At 34.3% G+C, this 24,538-nt stretch overlaps 2 protein-coding genes across 5 annotated transcripts in view; one reads left to right on the forward strand and one right to left on the reverse strand.

The window, feature by feature from the left end:
* Nucleotides 1–24,538, reverse strand: part of CEP85L (centrosomal protein 85 like) — a 171,335-nt gene that overhangs the window by 91,919 nt on the left and 54,878 nt on the right. The window lies entirely within an intron of this gene.
* On the forward strand, nt 12,258–23,562 carry PLN (phospholamban). The gene is made up of 2 exons (XM_045499407.1): nt 12,258–12,391; nt 21,026–23,562. Exon 2 carries the CDS (start codon nt 21,126–21,128, stop codon nt 21,282–21,284), a length of 159 nt encoding a protein of 52 aa, XP_045355363.1. The 5' UTR covers nt 12,258–12,391; nt 21,026–21,125; the 3' UTR covers nt 21,285–23,562.

Consider the following 24,538-nt stretch of genomic DNA (forward strand, 5'->3'; position numbering starts at 1 on the left):
AAGTCTTCAAATTTAATCATTAAAACAGAATGTAGCCTTATCCAAACCCTTTATAATTTACTTTTAAAAAATTTAAGATAAAATATATTAACAGCAGAATTTAATAAATTTAATTTAATTGTAATTAATAAACCTGACAGCTTCAGCTTTGGTAACCAAACTGGAAAAAAAAAAATATATATATATATATATATATACATATATATATATATATAAAACTGATAACTTATGAAAGGGATACTGCATGAAATGGAAATGGAAAGAAGTCTATCAAAATGAGATATTTAATATAATGTGGGTCTATCTGGGATCTTAGCCAAGGGTATATTTAACAAATATACACACTATAGAACCAGAATCTACTAAAACAGAGCTGTAACATAAGCACTAACGAATTTCATTTATTTTTAAAAGCAGGTTACCAAAATATGTTTTATTCAAGTTGTTTATCATATTTTACCATCAAGAGATAAAAGAAAAATACATAATAGATGTGTTTTAGGACCAAAGCACTGTCTACATTATTTTAAAATGTACAAAAGGATTTTTCTAAAAGGACAAAAGCAACTGTTAATGATGGTTATCTTGTGGAGAGAGAGGAAGGAGGCTTTTACTTTGTATCAGTTGGATTATTTGACTTTGCTTACCATCCACATACTTTTTTCTTTTCTAACAGTACAGCTATGGGCCATTCCATGTTTTCTTTTCATAGATGTTAAAAATACTGTTTTCAAAAAATATTCCATTTCGACAATGGAAAATATTCTCAGGGCAAAGTTGTTGAGAGGAGTTAGAGTCCTCTCTCTGTTAGAGCATAAAACATGAGCAAGTTGATTGCTATTCAATTTAAATATCCCTTCACATTGTTTTCTAAAAATTGTTAGAATCAGAAATATTAGAATTTTTTTAAAATCCTGAGTCCAGTTCAACACCTGGCCCACAGCACACAATCAGCCAAATGAATATGAATAACTACAGTCCTTCAAATATATTTTTCAGACATCAAAACAATTTGTAAATATTTCCAACAGCACAAACAGGTATTATAATTAGAGTATCACAACACTAATTATGACAGTGTTATAATTAAATTAAATAATTAAACTTTCCCAGTTTAATCTGGATCATAAACCATGCCCTATTCTTTTATAATCTCTGGTACTCAGCACAGAACTTGTGCTAAATACTGAGTGATCTAAAAATTTATAATTACTTGGGGCGCCTGGGGTGGCTCAGTCGGGTCAAGCGGCTGACTTCAGCTCAGTTCATGATCTCAAGGGTTCCTGAGTTCGAGCCCTGCTTCGGGCTCTGTGCTGACAGCTCAGAGCCTGGACTCTTCTTCGGATTCTGTGTCTCCCTCTCTCTCTGCCCCTCCCCTGCTCACACTCTGTGTCTCTCTCTCTCTCTCTCTCTCAAAAATAAACAAACATTTAAAAAAACTAAAAGTTAATAATTACAAAAAGCTATCATCTCTCAAATTATGACTACTTAAAATCTCATTATATTTAATAGCAATAATATACATTATAAAAAGAAATATATACACTTTAAAGATTATAGTTCAAAGATCAGTTCATAAACTTACATGTGAATAAAAATATTTTCCTGCCCTTGATGTCTAGCCTCATTTCTTTCAGACCTAGCAAATCTATGAATAATCCACATAACTAATTTAATTTTATTTTGCATTTTAGAGATAAATTTGAAACACAGTCTTCAGTGGCCATACTGCATTCTATGTTGACGATGTGAAGTCTTAAAAGCACATTTGGTCTCTAACATTTATGACACAGATTTACAATTATACAAATATATTCAGATATTTATTTTAAAATATTTTTAAGATATTTATTTTTTTCAAGATAGATTTAAAAACATCAATATAGTAATGCTGGAGTCAACAATCAATTCTTCAAATATTCATGATCCCAACTAAGCAATAAACCTATAAAAATGAATACATTGAAAAGAGAGGCTCATGAACAACTGTGCCAAAATTATCCTCTTGATAACAATATTAGGGCTGGTCCTAAAACCCACCTATCACCTTTGATCAGTTATTCAAAGGCAAATGAAAACAGCAGATGATGAGATACATCTTTTTGCTTTGTTACATAAACCTTCAATTTGGAGATGGGTTTAAGGAGGAAGTACAGATGTACTGAGTTGTATCAAAACCAGTGCACAACTGCACAACTCTCATTAAATTACAGATAAAAAGTTACAATGCCTAGTGGCACCTGGGTGGCTCAGTCAGTTGAGCAGCTGACTCTTGATTTTGGCTGAGGTCATGATCTCATGGTTCATGAGTTCCAGCCCTGAGTCATGAGTTCAAGTCTCATGTGCAGAGCTTGCTTGGAGTTTTTCCTCTCTCTCCCTCTCTTTCTGCCCCTCCCCCATTCAATTGCTTGGGCTTTCCCAAAATAAATAAACTTAAAAGATTTTCTCCTTAAAAAAAAGTTACAATGCCTACACAAGAAGTTGAGCTTATTAATCTTTTCCACTGGGACACTTTATAGCTCTTGCTTTATAAGGTAAACATGAATTCCACTTTTCAAAATTCCCTTCACATAACCTTTTCAAGAATGCATCTATGCTGAAAAATCAAGAGCTAATTGCATTTGTATTCCAACAACTTCAAGAGGCCTTAATACACAACTGAAGAACAGAAGCTATTTTTTTTCCTTCCCCTCCCCCATGGGTTTCTGTTAAGTTTCTCAGGATCCACCTAAGAGTGAAAACATATGGTATCTGTCTTTCTCTGTATGGCTTATTTCACTTAGCATCACACTCTCCAGTTCCATCCACGTTGCTACAAAAGGCCAGATTTCATTCTTTCTCATTGCCACATAGTACTCCATTGTGTATATAAACCACAATTTCTTTATCCATTCATCAGTTGATGGACATTTAGGCTCTTTCCATAATTTGGCTATTGTTGAGAGTGCTGCTATAAACATTGGGGTACAAGTGCCCCTATGCATCAGTACTCCTGTATCCCTTGGGTAAATTCTTAGCAGTGCTATTGCTGGGTCATAGGGTAGGTCTATTTTTAATTTTTTGAGGAACCTCCACACTGTTTTCCAGAATGGCTGCAACAATCTGCATTCCCACCAACAGTGCAAGAGGGTTCCCATTTCTCCACATCCTCTCCAGCATCTACAGTCTCCTGATTTGTTCATTTTAGCCACTCAGACTGGTGTCAGGTGATATCTGAGTGTGGTTTTGATTTGTATTTCCCTGATGAGGAGTGACACTGAGCATCTTTTCATGTGCCTGTTGGCCATCTGGATGTCTTCTTTAGGGAAGTGTCTATTCATGTTTTCTGCCCATTTCTTCACTGGGTTATTTGTTTTTCGGGTGTGGAGTTTGGTGAATTCTTTATAGATTCTGGATACTAGCCCTTTGTCCGATATGTCATTTGCAAATATCTTTTCCCATTCCGTCAGTTGCCTTTTAGTTTTGTTGATTGTTTCCTTTGCAGTGCAGAAGCTTTTTATCTTCATGAAGTCCCAGTAGTTCATTTTTGCTTTTAATTCCCTTACCTTTGGGGATGTGTCAAGTAAGAAATTGCTGCGACTCAGGTCAGAGAGGTTTTTTCCTGCTTTCTCCTCTAGGGTTTTGATGGTTTCCTATCTCACATCAGGTCCTTTATCCATTTTGAGTTTATTTTTGTGAATGGTGTTAAGAGAGTGGTCTAGTTTCATTCTTTCTTCTGCATGTTGCTGTCTAGTTCCCCCAGCATCATTTGTTAAAGAGACTGTCTTTTTTCCATTGGATATTCTTTCCTGCTTTGTTAAAGATTAGTTGGCCATACTTTTGTGGGTCCAATTCTGCTGGAGTCTCTATTCTATTCTATTGGTTTATGTGTCTGTTTTTGTGCCAATACCATGCTGTCTTGATGATTACAGCTTTGTTTTTTTTTTTTTTTAACCTTTTTTTTAATGTTTATTTATTTTTGAGAGAGACAGAGACAAAGTGTGAGCAGGGGAGGGACAGAGAGAAAGGGAGACACAGAATCTGAAGCAGGCTCCAAGCTCTGAGCTATCAGCACAGAGCCCAAAGTGGGGCTCAAACCCACAAACCATGAGATCACGACCTGAGCCAGTCAGACACTTAACCGGCTGAGCCAGCCAGGCACCCCAATTACAGCTCTGTAGTAGAGGCTAAAGTCTGGGATTGTGATGCCTCCCACTTTGGTCTTCTTCTTCAATATTGCTTTGGCTATCTGGGGTCTTTTGTGGTTCCATACAAATTTTAGGATTGCTTGTTCTAGCTTCGAGAAGAATGCTGGTGATTGGGATTGCACTGAATGTGTAGATTGCTTTGGGCACTATTGACATTTTAACAATATTTACTCTTCCAATCCATGAGCACATAAAAAAAAAAAAAAAAAAAGTTAGAGAGGGAGAGAGCCAAACCATAAGACACTCTTAAAAACTGAGAATAAACAGAGGGTTGATGGGTGGTGGGAGGAAGGGGAAAGTGGGTAATGGGCATTGAGGAGGGAATCTGTTGGGATGAGCACTTGTATGGAAACCAATTTGACAATAAATTTCATATTAAAAATAAATAAATAAAACCTACTCTCAGAACTCATCTTGTAGTTCTGAGAAGAAATGAAAAAAAAAAAAAAAAAAAACAACAGAAGCTATTATATTTTAGAGATTCTCACCTAAGGCAAAGACTTCTCTTAAATGTTGATATTATCAATGTCTTTCTATGAAAGCTCAGACCTAAATTAGGGTAAGGTTATCTCTCCCATCCTTAGTGCAGGGGCACAGTTCAAGAGGCCACTTGATCTAAACTAAAAGTGTTACTCTTTCAGCAGGTAGGGTGGCCATTCACATCATTCTGAATATTTACCAGTTTGCGTCTAACCCTCAACCAAAAAGTTCCTGTTCTTAGGTCATTTTCTCAAAGAAGTTCATCTAATTAAAACGGAATGCTATCAACTAAATACCTAAATTTTGAAAATTATTAAATTGGATTTCACACAAATCAAATTCACTTAAGACCTTGATCATCCTTGAATAGACTAACAGTTAAAACATGTTTACAGAGCCAGGAGACTGAAAAGGACAAAGAAAGATATCAGGTTTACTCATAAAGATGTTCATCACAGTGTTTTTATGGTTTACAATGGCAAAAATTATAAATCACTAAAACCACAAAATCACTAAAACCACCTAATTTAATTCAATAAATTAGGTCACGTTTATATGCCAAAAATAAGTCATTAAAATTTATAATATATATTGTAATATATAACATCAAAGATGCCCAAATTAATAAATAAAAATTATTCTTCAATGAATATGTGTTGATTTCTTGTAAGAGTCTTCTAAAATATAAGATGCATAAAGACATCCTTTACCCAGTAAACCTGTTTGACTAAAAGAATGAATTAGAAACCAATATGTAAAATTTACATGTTTACATGTTTAATTATTTTAACAGAATATAAATGGCCTTTAAAAATAAACACATTTTTTGGGGGTGTTTGGATGGCTCAGTCAGTTAAGTGTCTGACTCTTGATTTCAGCTCAGGACCATGCATGATCTCATTTTCACTGAATCTCAAAGAAATCAGTTTGTCTGAAACCTCAGAGGGTCTCTATTCTCACTTCTCCGTTGTTCCTTCAACTTATCCTTTTAAAAGCTCATTTATAATAATGGTAAAATAATATCCTAAATATCCATTAAATTTAACTTTTAAGGGGTAAGCAGTATAAGGAGAATAGAAAAAATAAATCAGCCTCTATTCATGAAGTTCATGGCAAAGAAAACAAATACACCCATTAAATATATAAAATCCCCTTCCAATGACTGGTTTATTTGATTTACCTGAATTATGAAAGATATTACTTATGCAATTAAAAACTAGAAACTAACAAAACAGCCTCCTCCCTACTGATTTTGAACAATGAAGGCTCTTCAGGGGAACAAGAAAGTAAGGAATGGGCTCCAGAAAGAAGAAATAACATATACAATCAAATCCATTATGGTTAGAATAGATGACAATGACAGATCAGGAAAGACTCTATGTAAGGCTGCAAAGTCTGGGCTTTTCACTTTGAAGGAGATGATGATACAAAGAAAAGTTCTCAACATGTGACAGTCAATTTTGCCCTTGAGAAAGCAACTTGGATAACAGGGTAAAGGTTGAAGAGGAGAGGGTCAAGTCAGATGGTAGAAAGACTAGTTACAAGGCTTCTATAAAAGTTTAGAGGACAGCTGATGAAGAAATGGATAAAAGATTTGTATCTGGTAATCTGCATTTTATTTCTTAGTGAATGGAGAATCTGGTAGAAGACAGAAACAAAAATGAGCCTCAAATTTCCATTCTGGATGACAAAATAAATGATGATGCCACCACAAAAACTGGGAATGCAAGGGGCCCAAGTGCTGGGGTGCCAACCACAAAGATAATGAGTTTAATGTGTGGAGAAAAAACCAAACATCATGGAACTGAATTAGAATCTTAACCACAATGGAATAGCACCATGGTTTATAAAGTTCTGAATAAGTAGCTAGAGGCCTGAATGTTGTTTTTGTTGTTGTTACATCTGTACTCTGGCTTAAGTGTGTGTGTGTTTCCATTTCTTATATTGGCTTTGGTTCCGTCAGCTCCCTTTGTAAAAATATGCAGTTCTCTTAGAAAACCTATTGTTCCTTATTACATGTGCTAATTTCATTCTTAATCTTGAATTTCCTTGTCCTCCAGATGTCATCTTACGCTAATAGTTAACTTCCAAATGTTAAATATTTCATTTGCATAGTACTTGTGTACTGATAGACAAGTTCTTTGAAGCCACAGACCGTACTATAACATTTCTTTCTACCACTCAGAGCGTGTTTCATAAATTTTCCAAAAATTGTGCAAACCTTAGGTTTATGTAAGCCCTTACTTAAACTAACTGGCCTTTATTGATGTCAAACTCTTTCCCATTGCGAATTGGGAAATTTAACAAGGAAAGAGAGTTCGAGAGTTCAAACATTTAGGAAAAAATAAAATGTTTGGGCCTCCAAGTATCTGGCAAATCAATTCTAAAAATGAAATCTACCTCCCTCAAATGACCATAAGGTTTGCAGGTTACTTCAGAATTGGTCTTTCTTTTGAGGAGCCTAGGTGGCTCAGTTGGTTAAGCGTCTGACTTCGGCTCAGGTAAGGATCTTGCGGTCTGTGGGTTTGAGCCTTGCCTCGCATTGGGCTCTGTGCTGACAGCTCAGAGCCTGCGGCCTGCTTTGGATTCTGTGTGCCCCTTCCTCTCTCTCTCTCTCTCTCTCTCTCTCTCTCTCTCTCTCTCTCTGCCTCTCTCTCTCTCTCTACTCCTCCCTTTCTCTCTTTCAAAAATAAATAAATGTTAAATAAAAATTTAAAAAGAATTGGTCTTTCTTTTTTCCCCACTAAGTGAGCCTATTCTCTTTCTTACTGCCTTAGGCACTTCCCTATCCCTTCAGTCTAGGACTACTATTCTTATTCTCCTTTTTGTTCTTGGATGTTTTTTCAACTAATTCTTCCTTAGGTGGTTTTAAATTTTAAGGCAGTAATTCTCAAACTTTTAATAGAAAAGTGCCCGTAAGAGTTAGGTAAAATATTTCTCCTGGCTTGTCTAGCAGGTCTAACCTAAGAAAGCTCCCTATCTTTGAAATGTTGTATGTCTCGGGGCACCTGGATGGTTCAGTCAGTTAAGCATCCTGATTTTGGCTCAGGTCATGATCTCATGATTTATGAGTTTGAGTCCTGCATTAGGATTGGGATTCTCTCTCTCTTTCTCTCCGCCTCTCCCCAGCTTTCTCTCTCTCCCTCTCTCTCTCAAAATAAATAAATTTTAAAAGAAAAATAGGATGTTGTATGTATCACAAAAACTTACGCAAAGTGTGCAGTTTGCTGTATTATTTTTGTACTGTATTATATTTTGCTTTAATTTCATCACCACTTAAGTTTCCTAAAACTGGTCTACCTTGAAACTTTGCCTCCGACACACCACTCTACAAGTTGCAATGTAAATATTCCATGTAAAAGATTATATATATCATGATTTCCTTTACATAAAGTTAACTAAAATTAAAAAAAAATACTTTCAAGGAATACATTAAAAATGTCACAAAACCATACAAAAACAAATGCAAATAAATGAACCCAGGATCCAGAATAATCATTTGCTTGGGTGGGGAAAAGGGGAACATGGCAGGACCAGGTGGCTAGATAGGGGTTATTATTAACATCCTGCCTTTTGTTTTAGGCAGTAACTTAAAGGTGCATATAACTACAATTTTAAAAATTACTATTAGAATAAAAGCTGAGTAACTACATAAAAACAGGCCATACAATATTCAGAGTATAGAAAGTACCACAGATTGCTATGAATCCAATGAGGAGAGAAAATTTTTTTTTTAGTTTTTAAAAGGCTCAATTTGGGAAGCACGAGCTTATCGTGTAATCTTCCTTGGCTCTTAACCTCCAAATATATGTTCAACAATTTTTTTTTTTAATTTTTTTTTTCAACTTTTATTTATTTTTGGGGGACAGAGAGAGACAGAGCATGAACGGGGGGAGGGGCAGAGAGAGAGGGAGACACAGAATCGGAAACAGGCTCCAGGCTCTGAGCCATCAGCCCAGAGCCTGACGCGGGGCTCGAACTCACGGACCGCGAGATCGTGACCTGGCTGAAGTCGGATGCTTAACCGACTGCGCCACCCAGGCGCCCCAATGTTCAACAATTTTAAATGACAAAAAGGAAAATTATTTTCTGTTATTCTACTCTTGTCCCAAGTGTCTCAATCATTCACATGCTTCTCCTCCTCTCCCACAGTGAGCTTTGAAATTTAGAAGGATTTTTTAACTGTCCTTAACATTTCCTTCTTCAGGATTACACATTCACTACCACCTTGCAATCTTCCTGTTTTTTTATTCACTTGTCCAATCATTCAATCAGTATTTAAGAGTTATAATGAGCCAGGCTCTACAGTAGGTAATAGTACCACAGAGAGTAAGTAGTGGTATAAATATGAGTTATTGGATCAGCTCTCAAGGAGACTAAAGTCTAGGCAGATACCACTAACACACACAATAAAAAAAGACAACAGAGTAACATGCAAAATTGGCACAAGGCAGGGAGGGCTGTGCTGATGTAAACTGAAACAGCCCTTTGCTGAGAATAAAGGTTGGTAAGGAGGAGGGAGGCTTAAAATAGAACAACAGACTGTTCAGAGGGCCACAGCACAGGTTCAGAGCACAGGATACAAAGGAATGTGATAAGAGACAAAGCTAGAAAGACAGAGCCTAAAAAAACAAACTAAGAGGTCTGGATTTTAGCTTGTTTGAAAACTCAGTCCTCCTTTTTCGAAAAAGGGCTGCCCATACAATTACAGAAACACAGAAATTAACTTATGTGCCACTGACTTTTTATGGCAGAGTGCCAAAGCCTACTGATCTGTTCTCAGAATGTTTTTATATCCATCAAAAATATAGGATTCCAAATAATTTTATAGACACATCATTCTTAAGGTAGTGAGGCCTAAGTGTGGGCGGTACATAGTTACTCACAGTTCTTCTAGAGAACATGGCAAGGAAGGGGCAGGGAGTAAGTTTATAGCAGAGAATGATGATGGATGCCACACTTCAGCAAGGTGATCAAGGTCAGCAATGGTAATGTCATGTTGATAGTATGTACTCTTAATATGTGATAAAAATGGTACTTCACCTCTCTGGTCTTCCTCTCAAAAACACATTAACCAGTCTAACTAACCATGAGAGAAATATCAGACATATCCCAACTGATGATCATTCCACAAAATATCTGACCAGCACTCTTCAAAATGGTCAGGGTCATTCAAAAAAGCAAAGTCTCAGAAATTGTCAAAACCAAGGAGACCAAAGGAGCCATGACTAGTAAATGTAATCTAGTACCCTGGATACAGTCCTGGAAAAGAAAAAGGACACTAGAGAAAACAGAGGAAATCTCAATAAAGTATGGGCTTTAGTTAAAATACTGTTGCAACTGTTATGACAAAGCTCCTTCTAAACAACTTTTTATTTGAGCAATCAAGCTAAAACTAAACGGCAACACTTCCTAGAGCTCCATTTGGACTAATACCAAGCAGCAACAGCAGGTAACCAAACGGAAAAGGGTAAACCCAGAAGCTCCACACCTATGTACAAATCTACAAAGTAAGTTTTTGTCTCCATTTTCCAACTATGACACATACAGTCAGCATCTCTTCTAAGGTGGGTGTGTGCACATGCCTGCGTATGGGTTTTAAGCAAACATGTCAACATGTGAGATATCTAGGGCAGATTTTCTTCAATCAATGGCAATTTCTTAGTTTATCTAAGTATTACTAATTGTATTTTCTTAGAACTAGAAGTGCTTATAACGATCTATCCCCTAAGCTTCATTTTCAAGTGAATGCATAACTAACTGGCAAACAAGCTTAAAGCAGACTTTCTAAAAATAATAACAGTTTTCAATAATTCACCTATCACCATCTTAAAATTTCTTACTTGATGTATGCTACTCTGTGAAATCTATATTCACGCTATGACTCCGTCCCCCCAACATGCCCATCTATCAGGGAATTGTAACTACATGGATCCGGATCAGTCTGTGCTTAGCAGAGGTGTGATCTTTGACAAACCACTGTGTCCCACTTTAGGTTTGCATTTCAAACCTAGGTTTTGTATTTCAGTTATCACTGGAAATTGATAGTATTAATAAGAGATCCTTGATATGTAAGGACTGAAAGAAAAAAAATGCTCGTAGCATTTTGAGCAAAATGTCAAACATTATTCATGCAATTTCTTTAATTTTGGGTTTTAAGTTATAAATTTTCCCTTAGCAATGTTCACAGAGGGTCTTCTGAAGTATTATTTTTCTATTAGTTTTAGCTGATTCCTTAAATAACAAGAGATTTGCTCTAGAGAAGGATTTTATCTTTCTTTGGAAGAAGCCAAAACCATCTCCATTTAAGGACACATACGCAGCTGCTGCAACACATTTTAGTTACCCATAAGAAAGTGAAGCAGGCTGAGTTCACTCTGCTATGAATATATATATATATATATATATATATATATATATATATATATATAAAATTAACAGATAACTCCTCCAGAATTACAGAAAAGATTTAAAAATTAGAATTTGCAGTTATGGTGATTTAAGCAAATCAAATATACAGTATAAACAAAAAAGCAGAGCAAATAGGAAAATAATGCATAGCTTTTCAAACGAATTGTTTCCCAGCTCTATTCTTAAACTGTTCTAGAAAATTCATATAATTCCATTTACTAAAATTTCATTTGTATAGTAATTTTCATGGGAACAACTGATGCATTAAATGAGTGAATCCTTTCAGAAAAATTACACAACTTAAATGTCTAACAAAATGCACATCTATTTTCAATAAAGTATCATTAACTAGGATGCCACTGATTAGGAATCTGATTATTTCATTTTTAGCAGAAAGTTACTCTTGACACTGTCTGAGCTTATTAAAATTTAATAATATTTTATGGTAGTTGAATGCAGATGCTAAAAAATCTTCAATTCTGAAATTTGCAAAGTGTAACTTTTCCTGGGGTAATATACATCAGTTTAAATATGATAATTATTGTTCATAAATATATTGTTAAAGCTCTAACTGAAGAAAACACAAATACACGTATTAGTTCTTATTTTAACTGTATGATAAGCTATTTTTTTAAACTGAAATCAGTAGCCTGGGTTTCTCACACACACTCCATCCCATATACATAGTGGTATGAAGAAAGAAAACTAGATAGTAAAAGGTATAAAATTTCATCCTGTGAAAATGTTTAATTACTGTATGTTAGGAACTAGCATTATGAAACTATAGTATTAGAGCAATAGCAGTAACAACACAATGAAAGTTGTTTGACTTAAGCTAGTAATATTATCACTTATTAAAATTCCTACATATCTATTTTAGTTCCTCAACATTATCACCATTAGTACACAATTATTTCTAAGCCTGAAGATTCATGAATCTTTAAAAGGAGCTTTATACTACTGAAAACTTAGGTTGGTTTTGTTTTGTTTTGTTTTCCATTTATCTCCCATATACTTTTTAAAAATACAAGCAAAAAAATGTGGCACAAAGTGTTAATGACCTTTCCACACCTAAAGTAAGATAAATGACATTCTAAAAAGTTTGGTTGTGATAAGACTATGGCTAACCAATCATAACTTCAGAATGCTTGTGTGACATCATAAAGACCTCCCTAGAATACTTTTCCTCCTACACCTACTTCAATTGTTCCCAGAAGTCTGGTAACAGAGTCAGAAAACTTTCTAACTAAACACCGATAAGACTTGATACAACTCACAATACTCTCTATATTGTGATCATCACAACAGCCAAGGTAAGAAAAAGATTTCACTGATTTTGGTCATTCTTGCTTTCTAATATTCAAAATTACTTAACTTTTTCAAAACTTAATCATATTTTATAAATTTCAGTTCAAAGGTTAAATAAAATGCTTAATATGACAAAAACCTTAATCTCTAAATAAATGCATATCCGTTGAGTGACAGTAAACAAGATTTAAATTTAAAATAACAACGGTTGCATCATCTTTGACCCTGGTTACTGGTTTATCATTTTTGACTTTCATTTTTATTTTGCTTTTCAAAAATGAATGTCTGCCAACTAAAATATCTTTCAATTGTGTTACCCTATTTGGTGGTAGTGGAGATTTTATTTCTTCACGCAAAAACAATGACTTCATCTTGATATGTTACTGTGCTGAAAATCAGGATAGGACTGGGCTTCTATTTGCATCCGTGATACTATGAACAGTCATGTGATTGTAAAACATGCATATTGCTGGCATGACTATTCCAATATGATGATTCCTTACAGTAGATATTTAATAGAGTTTTAAACAATATAAAACGACCTACCTTTAAAATGTGTTTAAACACTTTTTCCCTCTCTATAAAGTCCACTAAACTTTTAACAAACACTTCTAAAAAGAATTCTAAGATTTAATAAATTCGGTTACTTATATGAAATCCAGCGTTATATCATGAATAACAAGTTTAGAAAATTTTAAACACCCATCAAAAACACATGTAAAATTAGGGAATACTAATTCAGCATTTTTTTTTTTTTAAATAAAGAGACATTACTTTGGCAGAATATTCTTAAGTATCTCATTTGAGTTAATTTGATAAAATGTTTATTCTGCCTATTAATAATGAACATGCTGTTATCAAGTTACCATTCTCCATGGTTTCTCATTATTCTATCCTGCAATTAGAAGGGGGGAATGACAAGGGAGAAAGAAATTTTAAAAATGCCCAGAAATGAAGACGATACAATAAATTTTATGACCTCTGTTTGAATTCCACTTACTCTTGATATTACCAATCCTCAGTTTAATATACAAAATGTGTCTTCCTTCTTAAATCTCTGCCAGGACACAAAGAGTATTACATCGATTTTATCTAATTTTTATTTTCATATGTATGCCACAAAATAAAATTTACCTCTAGAATTCTAAGTTCTTATGACAAATTAACTCTATTGCTTTTTACAGAAAAGACCTTATAATTCCACAAGCAGAATTCCTTCAGACATGCAAAAACATTTCTAATTTCTGTCTACCACTGAGGTACTCTAATTGTCTCTCACTATCTTTATACTCATAAAATGTTTTTCCTTTGCTATCATATAAAAGTCACTTGGTGCTGGTGTTTTATACATACATATATATATATATATATATATATATGCATTTTTACACAAATACCTATCAAATTATATTCTCACACTTCAAATGAGATATTCATGAGCTCTTTTATGATACTGGAATTTCACCACATCACATATTACTCCAAAAAGTTAATAATTTCTAGAAAGAGCACAAATTCTGCTATTAAAGCTATCCTTAGATTAAAAATGTGTACAGGTTAATAGAAATCACACAGTTACTGTGATTGTTGTTCAAATTTCAAACATAAATGCCCTAGTGCCAGACATTTTGTCCCAATTTATCTCTATCATAAGGTGAAATTTAAGTACTGCTTTTATTGCTGAAGACAGGATTTTTAAAACTAAGGGCTAAAAAAAAAAAAAGTATCAGATGAAATAGGAGAAATATGAAGGATGTTTTTAAATTATGAAAAATGTTTTTAAAATGTGAAAAAGCTAAAGTAAGTTGCTTTACTAAGTCAGTTACTATCATTTCCTAAAATGCAAATATCAAAATGTTTTTGACAGTGGACATAAAGGAAAATAATATTCTAGAAAAAAGTGCATTTGGTTATATATTTTTATATGTTATTTCTTATTCTAATTAATTGGAAATAGAACATCTGTATAAACAAAATATTTGTATAAAAATTTGTAAAAAAAAATAAACATTGTAATGTATTAAATGTATTATGTCATATATTGCCCATTGTGTAATGTGTTAAATTATTTAACACATTAAATGTTTAAGTAAAAATTAAATGTAAAGATTAGATTAACTAAGTTAGACTGTATATTTATTACCAATTCTAGAAATAAAGAGGGTCCATTAAAACTTCCTTCTTTATTATTGAACAATCTTCTAAAAGCACTGCTGTATACAAATATTTCATTTGATCCTTTTAACTCCCTGTATGTCTGGTGCTGCATCTCTATTTTACAAATTAGGAAACAGATGCAAAAAGGTGAATTACAAGGTCACAAAGCTAGGAAATGGTGGTACCTTGGCAGGAGCCAAAATTTTAGAACTCTAAACCACATGCACATCACATCCACTGATCAACATGGCTTAAAAATACATCATGACATTGGCAAAGCAAAATAAACTAAAAGACTTCAAATACTGTTAATGGTACTCTAAATGTAAAGTTAGAGGACACAAACTTCTGTTTCAATCTGAAACCACTCCATTTCATTTAAAGCTATTTTACACATGGGGCATTATACCCTTAAAAACCTATATAATATCCTCCTAATCACTTTTAAAGTCAGGGATATTAGAAAGTTATAGATATCCTTGTTATTAAGCAATAAACCATGGAAGGCAAAACTCAAAATAACTGCACAGGCTTTAAAAACAATGTAACATGCTACAATCAATGTTTCCTTTTATTTAATTTGTTTCATTCCCAAAATATTCATGCCTTTAATCTATTTAGCCTATATACCTAAAAACTAAGTTTAATTTCTCAAAACTTTTCACAAAAACCACAGTTCTGTACTATATTCCAGTTCCAATATTAAACCCTTACCTTTCCTCAGTTTCATTACTGACCTCCTCACACTCTACCATTTATTGTGAAATGCTTGAAGAGAGGAATCTTGCCTTGTTATTTATGCTATGAAAATGACTCACTTAAATCTACACAGTCAATTAACACTGCTGGTCAGAGCAGCAAAGGAATAAACCTAAAGGTTAAAAATCAAGGAAATAATCTATCTAAATTACAATTACGTAAATCAGATAACACATAGTCTCTCTGAACATTTCTAGAAATTGTACTTCAATATTCTTACCCTATATAATTCTGAAGCATGTATTACCAAATAAACACGTGAAAATGAAGCCTGGGCCTACGGCTCCACTCAAGTACATTCACAGTCAACTGAGGACCTCTAGTGCTTTTATAAATGTACTCCACCTCAAGGACTTAAAAAAAAAAAAAAAAAAAAAGACCAATTCACTCAGATTAGTGGGGGTATATTTAACTAGCATTCATTTTTCCTTAAAACTTCCCCCTACACTCCCTTCACGCATCTTTTCCCCCAAAAGAAGAATCTGAAGTCTCAACTACTACAGGGTTAAAAAGAATATTTTAACTGTGACTAAATTAATTTTAACATAATAAACAGATAACAAGGACAAGCTTACAGACAAAATAGAAACAGCAATGTGACAATTTCAAAGAGAAAAAAATCTCTCTATGCTGTTGTTTAACGGATCTTCCTCAAGGCAGAGCTTTACAGTGATAATGTCATTATGGGGTCAACTTAGAGGTTGAGATTTTTATATTTACACAATTCTTTTCATAACTAGGCAGAAGCAGCCTGAAGATTCTTTAAGATAGCCAGTGTGGACCAACAAAGTTGTGGAATATTGCTGCCACAAAGTAACTTCAAACAGAACCTCCAAGTTAGGCAATCTCAAAGGGAAAAGCATTTCACCAAAGTGAACTTCTGGATGCCAACAGATTGATTATGATTCTAATGACAAACTGTCCTGATTTAATTCAACAAGTCAAAAAAATACATACACAATCACTTCCAGATTATCTGTGAAAATGACAGCGAAGAGTAAGACTAAATAAAACCCCAAAATAATCTTAATATACATAGGTCTAATCTTCTGAACCAATTACATGGGAAAAATTCTTAGAAAGTATCTGTCAGACTATAGTGTTGGAATACTTGAATTTACTGGGAAAATATGCGCAGATTTACTAAAAGAATAAGCAGCCAAAAAGGAAGCAAAATTCTGAATTCCACAAATATAAAGAATCTCAGGAATTTATGGTTTCAGCAGAGAAAGCACCCCCAAACAACTGAAGTTCAGAAAGTCATGCAAAACACTGAGGATGAAGATTACTGCTTACCATACACAGCATTGTTAAGCCTTCAATGTCCTAGCAGGGTAATAAAGCAGAAAACTAAAAGTTTTCCAAAGTCTACTGAGACTGAGGATTGTTTTGCACAAGAATGTATCTCATATATTAAGAAACAGGAAACACTACAAAGTTAGGACCCCTGCAGAAGCTGACACAGTACCTTCCATCCAAAATGTTGCCTACCATGGCATATTAGTTGAAAGATTAGCATCCCATGTGGTTTGTCTCTTTCCTTTTTCTACTTCAAAGAAACAGAGTATTATCTTGAACTTGACAGTATTTACTTCTCAATTTCACTTTTTTGAGCAAATCAGGAAAAGTGGACAACAAAAACCTTATAAATCCTACAAAGAATAGTAGAGTTATTCTTCCCATTCCTCTAAAAATTAGAATAGATCCCACAGGCATACAACAAAATACTCTGTGGGTAATCTTCTGTCAAAAACGCCTATCAAAGAGTATTTCATAGTTTGAATATTCTGATTCTAGGGCCTGGGTGATGAATTAACTTTTAAAGTGTTCTATTCCTGCTGTCCCAAACAACTAATGTACACATTTCTTTTAAAAAGGGGAGCAGGGGGGCGCCTGGGTGGCGCAGTCGGTTAGGCGTCCGACTTCAGCCAGGTCACGATCTCGCGGTCCGGGAGTTCGAGCCCCGCATCGGGCTCTGGGCTGATGGCTCAGAGCCTGGAGCCTGTTTCCGATTCTGTGTCTCCCTCTCTCTCTGCCCCTCCCCCATTCATGCTCTGTCTCTCTCTGTCCCAAAAATGAATAAACGTTGAAAAAAAAAAAAATTTAAAAAAATAAAAAATAAAAAAAAAAATAAATAAAAAGGGGAGCAGGGCTAATTTCTATCTCCATTGCTACTGGTGCCAGATGCAAGTTCACAACTTCCCAATACAATCTCTTTCTGATTATCCTAAATTAATGAAACTACTTTTTCTATGCCTTCCATCAAGTATTACTCTATTACCAGCTAAGGAATGGAGGGGTAAAAAAGACTGTAGGAGTTCTAACCTCATAGGATGTTGTGAGTGCAGAGAAAAGAATGGTAAACACCTGACAACCATGTCATAAATTATGATGCACGGAAGGTCACAGACAACTCTAAAGATAGGATTGTTCTGTTGCCACACAGCTTTTCAATTTTCAATGTGCGACAGGAAGACCCATCTTATAGGGGTGAATTCTGGGTTAATTATCATACATATTTTGGAAGTTCAGTAGAATCAGGACTCAACACATTTCAGGTTGTGCACTGGGAAATAAATCAGGCCCAATAAACTGAAGGCATACAACTAACATTTCAGTATATAAAGCAGATTTGGTTTTGGTTTTAGCATAAGATTCTAAGCAGCTACAAATTAGTTTAGAATAACAACATATTTCTAAGTTTGACAGGAAACGACACTATTTTTGATTATTGGCTTTACACTCAATTTGTTTTCAGGAACATAGCTGCCTGTTGCCATGATATCATCTTTAAAGCATATTCATCATACTTTCATCAGCAGAGTTCATCTTTCTAGGGCCTAACTGTTTATATTTCACAAACACCAAATACCCATCTGAACAAAGCCTCGTTCAGGTTGTTAATATTAACAACAACTTATGTAAGCTGTAATCCTCTGAGCTTCATTTCCTTCACCTGTAATAGAGACTTGAGAAGAATATTGGAGATTATGTGTTCAACTATCAAATTCTGTTATTCTAACTGGTTAATCTGTTAGCCACAGCACTAGAAAATTAACAATCTTCTGGAAACAGTAAAGTAAATCATAAGAATTCCTTGTTCAACTTCATTGATTTATTCAAATAGTAACAATCATGCACTGCATACTAGAACACAAAATAAACATGTGGTTCCTTATACTCATGAACTAGAAGCCTACTTGTGGGCAAGGACATGTAAATAAAAATTGTAGCACTGCTGAAATAGGTAACACTAAAACCCAACTGAAAACCAGCAGAGGTGACAACCAATTTTACCTTAATGAGTAATGGAAAGTTTCATTAGGAAGTGATATTTAAACTGGGCCTTAAGGATCAACTGAAGTTTGCCTGGCAAAGAATCAAAGGTAGACCGGGGGGGTGGAGGGTAGACATTCCAGGCAAAGCCAGAACAACATGTGCAAAAGACAGAATCAAAAAAGGCAATGAAGTATTTATGGAAAGGTGACATGTTTCATGTGACTGAAGTACCACTCATCAAAGTGTCAGGGTAGGGAATGACTCGTGTATACACATTTCGTGAGGAACAACTAGACAGCTTCTTCCTTTTCCATGTTTTATCTCAAAATAATTTACATTCAGAATTTTTAGACCATTTAAGTTGTGGGACTTCACAAAAATATAAGTTCAAATAGGGATGACCAATGTTAGTTCGCATTCCTTTCTTAACTATTCTGTTATATATCCTCTTACAAACTAGTCAAATACATAAAAAAATTAATAATGGGATCCTCCCCACCATTACCCAATAGTATAAATTCATTATATCTATAACACACAAATAAATATAAGCAGGAAAAAAACTTTAAAAATTCATTTTCTTTAAAAAAAAAAAAGCTTTTATTCCTATAGTATTTTATCTGAGGAATTCAAACAAAAGTAATTAAATTAAATAAACATATTTAAGCTGGTCTAAAATCTACTAAGTAGAGGGGTGTTATAAATTAACAGCCATTGGTGTGGGACAGTGAGGAATATATGCTACAAACATACATATGCCAGAGAAACACAGGCTGTAACCAAGTCTTTAAGAGAATGAAGTTTGATGTTAGTAAGTTGTTTGGATCTCCTCACTACATACCAATACCAGAAAGGAGGCCAGAGCCTACAGCCAAATGAAAACCCAGTCTAATATATGATTCAAACCTAACAGAGCCAACATGAGGTACCAGAACTACAGAATGTAACCATAAACCACACGGTGTTTTGGGAACACGAAATGCCTCCTTCTCCCTGATCATGCCTGAAATATATACTCCCCTCTCCCATTCTTTTAGTTCTCCCCTCTGCTCTCTTCAGCACTGGTCTCTCTCAGAAACGGAGCTTACTGGTAGAACTGGGTTTTCACATGATGTATACAGATTAGGGAGAAAATGAAACCTGGAAGCTGGGGAAGGTGGTAATATCTTGATCAACAGCTACATAACAACAAATGTTAACAGCCATGATCTCTGGGCAGTTGATTATGGTTATATTTTATTCAATTTCTAATTGTTCTTGTTTCAAAATTTATATAGAAATATCCTAATTGACAATAAAATATCCCCAAATCTTTGTAAACTATTATCTCCAGACATTCAATTTATAATTTCTAATCTCTAATTTTTCTATAATAATGCATTAAGTTTTATTTTGTCTCATTAATTACCACAATTAATTAGGCAGAAACTAATCAATTAATTAGGCAGAATAATTTATGGAAGCTCTGAAAAAAAGCAAACAGAAACCACTGCTCTTGAGTACAGGCCATTTCTAAATAACAACTACGTAGGGGCACCTGGGTGGCTCAGTTGGTTAAGCGTCCGTCTTCAGCTCAGGTCACGATCTCACGGTCGTGGGTTCAAGCCCCACATGAGGCTCTGTGCTGACAGCTCAGAGCCTGGAGCCTCCTTCAGATTCTGTGTCTCTCTCTCTCTCTCTCTCTCTCTGTCCCTCCCCGCTTGCACTCTCTCTCTCAAAAATAAACATTAAAAAAAATTTTTTTTTAATAAGAACTGTGTACACAGTGAGATAGTGATGGTTTTATTACTATGCCTTCTGAGCCTGACAGTCTTCAGTATTTAATATCGTCTTGTTAAAACGTAACTCAAGACAGCATATGCTACAAAACTATAAAATCATAAAAAGGAATGACAAACATTTGAATCTATAGTTCTGATAAAAGACTTCTCATTTAACTATTTTATTTTGGACTAAAATCAACATCTGGAAAATAATTTATTGTATGCATTTCTTTTTATCAGATTTTCTCTGAAGCTATCAATGCACTAATGTTCACAACAATAATGCTCTCAGAGAAATAGTCTTAATGAAACTATGTATGTGAGAACTTTTGCTCAAGGGAATAGTGGAAAATGAGCTGCACCCTAAACCTAACTATACTGCTAGTCATTTTGAGAGGACGAGGCAAAAACTGCAGTCATTAACACTCCGAACACAAGACGAATGAGACATCACGGTGACCCTACCAAAAAAGACACACACTCAGGACAGATATAGGGAAACACGTATGTGTGTGTGTGTGTATGCATGAATATTTGATGTCATATCAATATGTACATATTTGATGTCATAAATACAAATAACAATGAAGAAGATGAATTAATAACAAAATTGTGTTTTTACCTGTTCAGAGAATAGGTTACACATATGATCCTAATCCATTCACTATTTTATCATTCCAGGCTACCTAACGGAAGACAGTGATTGAGCTCACAACTGGCTGCCAGCTTTTACCTTCCTCTTCACCATTTAAAACTTCAGACTTCCTGCTTTCCTTGCATCATGGAGAAAGTCCAATACCTCACTCGCTCTGCTATAAGAAGAGCTTCAACCATTGAAATGCCTCAACAAGCACGTCAAAATCTCCAGAACCTATTTATAAATTTCTGTCTCATTTTAATATGTCTCTTGTTGATCTGCATCATTGTGATGCTTCTCTGAAGTTCTGCTGCAATCCCCAGTGATGCAACTTGTCACCATCAGCATAAAATCTGTCATCCCATGAAGAACGGGAAATACTACATACCAGACCACTTCCTAAGTAGAAGAATTTCTTTGTGAAAAGGTCAAGATTCAGAACAAAACAATTGTTAGCAAATGTATTCATCTGTGGGATCTTGTAAACATGAAAGGAGCTTTATTTTCAAAAATTAACTTCAAAATGACTATAAGTGTGTATAATGTAACTATCAAATTCCTTTACAGAGCTTGTAAGTTTCTATCCCAAATTTCTTCTGAGGATGAACTAGAAGTTTAGTTTTGAAACTGCACTGTTAACCCGTTCACTTCACCTATAAAGCATTAGCTTCACTTTTTGGGGTAAATGTATATTGTACTGCAAAAGCCTCTCCGATGTTTAAGTATTTTTCAGGTTTTCACCAAGTTTGTACCAAACTAATCACTCAAATGAAGTGTCATCATTTGAAATAGCCTATGGATTCCTCACATCATTTACTTTTGTTATTATCATTCAGAAGTCTTTGTAGTAACTCTCAAAACCTACATTTTAAAACAGAAATTGTATTCTTTCTCTATACTACACTAACATTTTTAAGCTTTATGAAAAACAAATATGAAAAGGCAAGGCCATATGCTTACATAAATAAAATTTCTCTTAATTTTTTCAAAGAATTACAGAATTCTAGTATACATAGGCTAACAATAAATCTGTCCTCTCTAGTACATTATGATCTTCAGATGAGAACTACTGGTTAACAGCTGATAGTATAATCAGCCATAATTATTAATACACTACTAGAATCTAACCTTAATTTAAGGCACTACAGTTGATCATCTGAGTATATAACTTACTACACTATGTCTTTTGAATCATGAAAGCTTAACACTTTAGAATGATTTTATAGATTGTCTTCTAACCTCATACTCAATGTAGGCAAGGAAAATAATTTTTAAAAGAATAAAAGAAAAATATATTATTTAAAGCATTTAAAAAATAAAAATTTGGGTTCCCCCAAATTAATTATTTGATCACATTTTGACACAAACTTCTTGTCCTACTGTTTATTAAGAGGATATAGCTATTTTCCTTAATCTATCAACCAGATGGTCAATACCTACCTACTTGGCAGGCCATTCTACCGTGCTAAGTTATAAATCCAGCAATGCTAATCTACAATTATTTTCTTGCTGAATACATTTTCAATTTCCCCTGTGATCATTTAAAAATACCTTCCAACTCATAATGGAAGTTAAAAAAAAAAGTGGTGTTGGAAAATAAATTCACCAAAATGTCATGATTTAAGTAATTTGACTCAGTTTAAAATTAGGCCTAAAGTAATTTATACCTATACTGCATAATCCAATAATTTTAGCTTCAATTCAAGACATATTACTAATATAGCAATTACTAAAAGAGTAGAAAACACGTAATTTACGGACTTGCCAAAATGAGGTTACTAAAAGAATTTGAAAAGTCAGTGTACCAATTCTGGTTTGTAGTACAAGTGCTACTAACAGTGTGGTCTAGGAGACACTGCTTTTTTTCTGGGCATCTGAGAGGTACTGGAGATGGGGAGGGAGACAGTTTTGGTTCACTGATATCTGAGAAAAGAGGAAAAAGGGATGTCATACTGACAGGGAGATTTCTTCAGCAAAGCCTCATCTATGGGCTGGAAATCCCTAACATCAATTAAAAAGCTTATAAATAACAAGCAATACATTTACCTCACTGGTGTCAGTAATTACTTATGAAAAAAGTAACCAAGTTCTATTATTAGCTGCACTGATCTTAAAAATAAGTGGAAAATTCGAAATGCCAAATTTTATGCCTTCCATTATATTGTTCTCTCTAACATCAACATCAAACTATAAAATGTGAAGTCATGGGGTTTTTCCTAAGTAAAACAGAAGTAAGTTTTTTGTTTTCATTCTGCCCTTAACAGAAATTAAAACCTTTTTCTTGAAAATTACAGAATACTGTAACTCAGACTATAATATAGAACAAAAGTCTATTCTTTAAATGGAACTTATTTATTCTGTTTATCATGATATGTAAAGAGTAAGAAATAATAAAACAATGTATTTAAAATTTTTTAAATATCAAATGTTCTTTCTCCTGTAGAATAAATTCTACTCTTAATTTACAGGGTACTAAAAATGAACCAATTTTTCAATGTTTAATGTTCCTTTTATACTTTAGTTGGTTCAAAATGTTTGTTTAATGTAAACCACCTACAATAAAAAGAACTGTTTTGAACTCAGTAACATCTCTCTTTAATAAACTCATAATTGATATGACCATAAAACAATCTAATTATAAGTAGTTTTGATCTTGTAGGTTTTCAGTGGCTTTTCTCAAATAAAAGAAGATCAAGATTTCCTGATACAGACACAAGAGGGCAGACCTACATAAAGTAATGAATTTCCTATTGTCTAGATTTTTACTTCTCCTTTTGATTATTTTTTAGACTTCAGGCAAAGTGGGAAAATAATAAATTTTCAGAAAATATTTGCTCTGCCGGTAAGTAAAAGCACAACTTTAAAATGCATAAAATTATATGCCAATACTATGTAGAAAAATTGAAAGGTTAAAGTCAAACACATTACTAATTTACTACAGCATGTATACAAAACCAATTATATGCTTTTTAGCTACCTATTAAATGTATCACAATCTCACATCCTAACTATTTAGACTGTCATAGGGTCCACATCTTTCAATGCACAGTTACATTTTTTTAACCAATAAAAACAAACAAAAAATTCAAGATAATACAAAAATAAGAAAAAAAGAAAACTTTTTTTTCATAGTATGTAATAGAGTACAAAAAACACCCTCATGTTAAAAATAAAACTTTTTCAGGGGCGCCTGGGTGGCTCAGTGAGTTAAGCCTCCAACTTCGGCTCAGGTCATTATCTCACCTATCCTGAGTTTGAGCCCCACATCAGGCTCGCTGCTATCAGCACAGAGCCCACTTGCGATCCTGTCTCTCTCTCTCTGCCTCTTGCTGACTCGAGCTCTCTCTGTCAAAATAAATAAATAAATAAATAAATAAACATTTAAAAAAAGGGGGTGCCTGGGTGGCTCAGTCAGTTGAGCATCCAACTTCGGCTCAGGTCATGATCTCACAGCTTGAGTTCAAGCCCCATGTTGGGCTCTGTGCTGACAGCTCAGAGCCTGGAGCCTGCTTCGTATTCCGTGTCTCGCTCTCTCTCTGCCCCTAACCCACTCACAT

The sequence above is a fragment of the Leopardus geoffroyi genome, chromosome B2 (assembly GCF_018350155.1).
Source record: "Leopardus geoffroyi isolate Oge1 chromosome B2, O.geoffroyi_Oge1_pat1.0, whole genome shotgun sequence".
Classification (NCBI taxonomy): domain Eukaryota; kingdom Metazoa; phylum Chordata; class Mammalia; order Carnivora; family Felidae; genus Leopardus; species Leopardus geoffroyi.

What these genes read in the sequence shown, in the direction of transcription:
- PLN (XM_045499407.1), top strand. Translation starts at nt 21,126, where the DNA reads ATGGAGAAAGTCCAATACCTCACTCGCTCTGCTATAAGAAGAGCTTCA.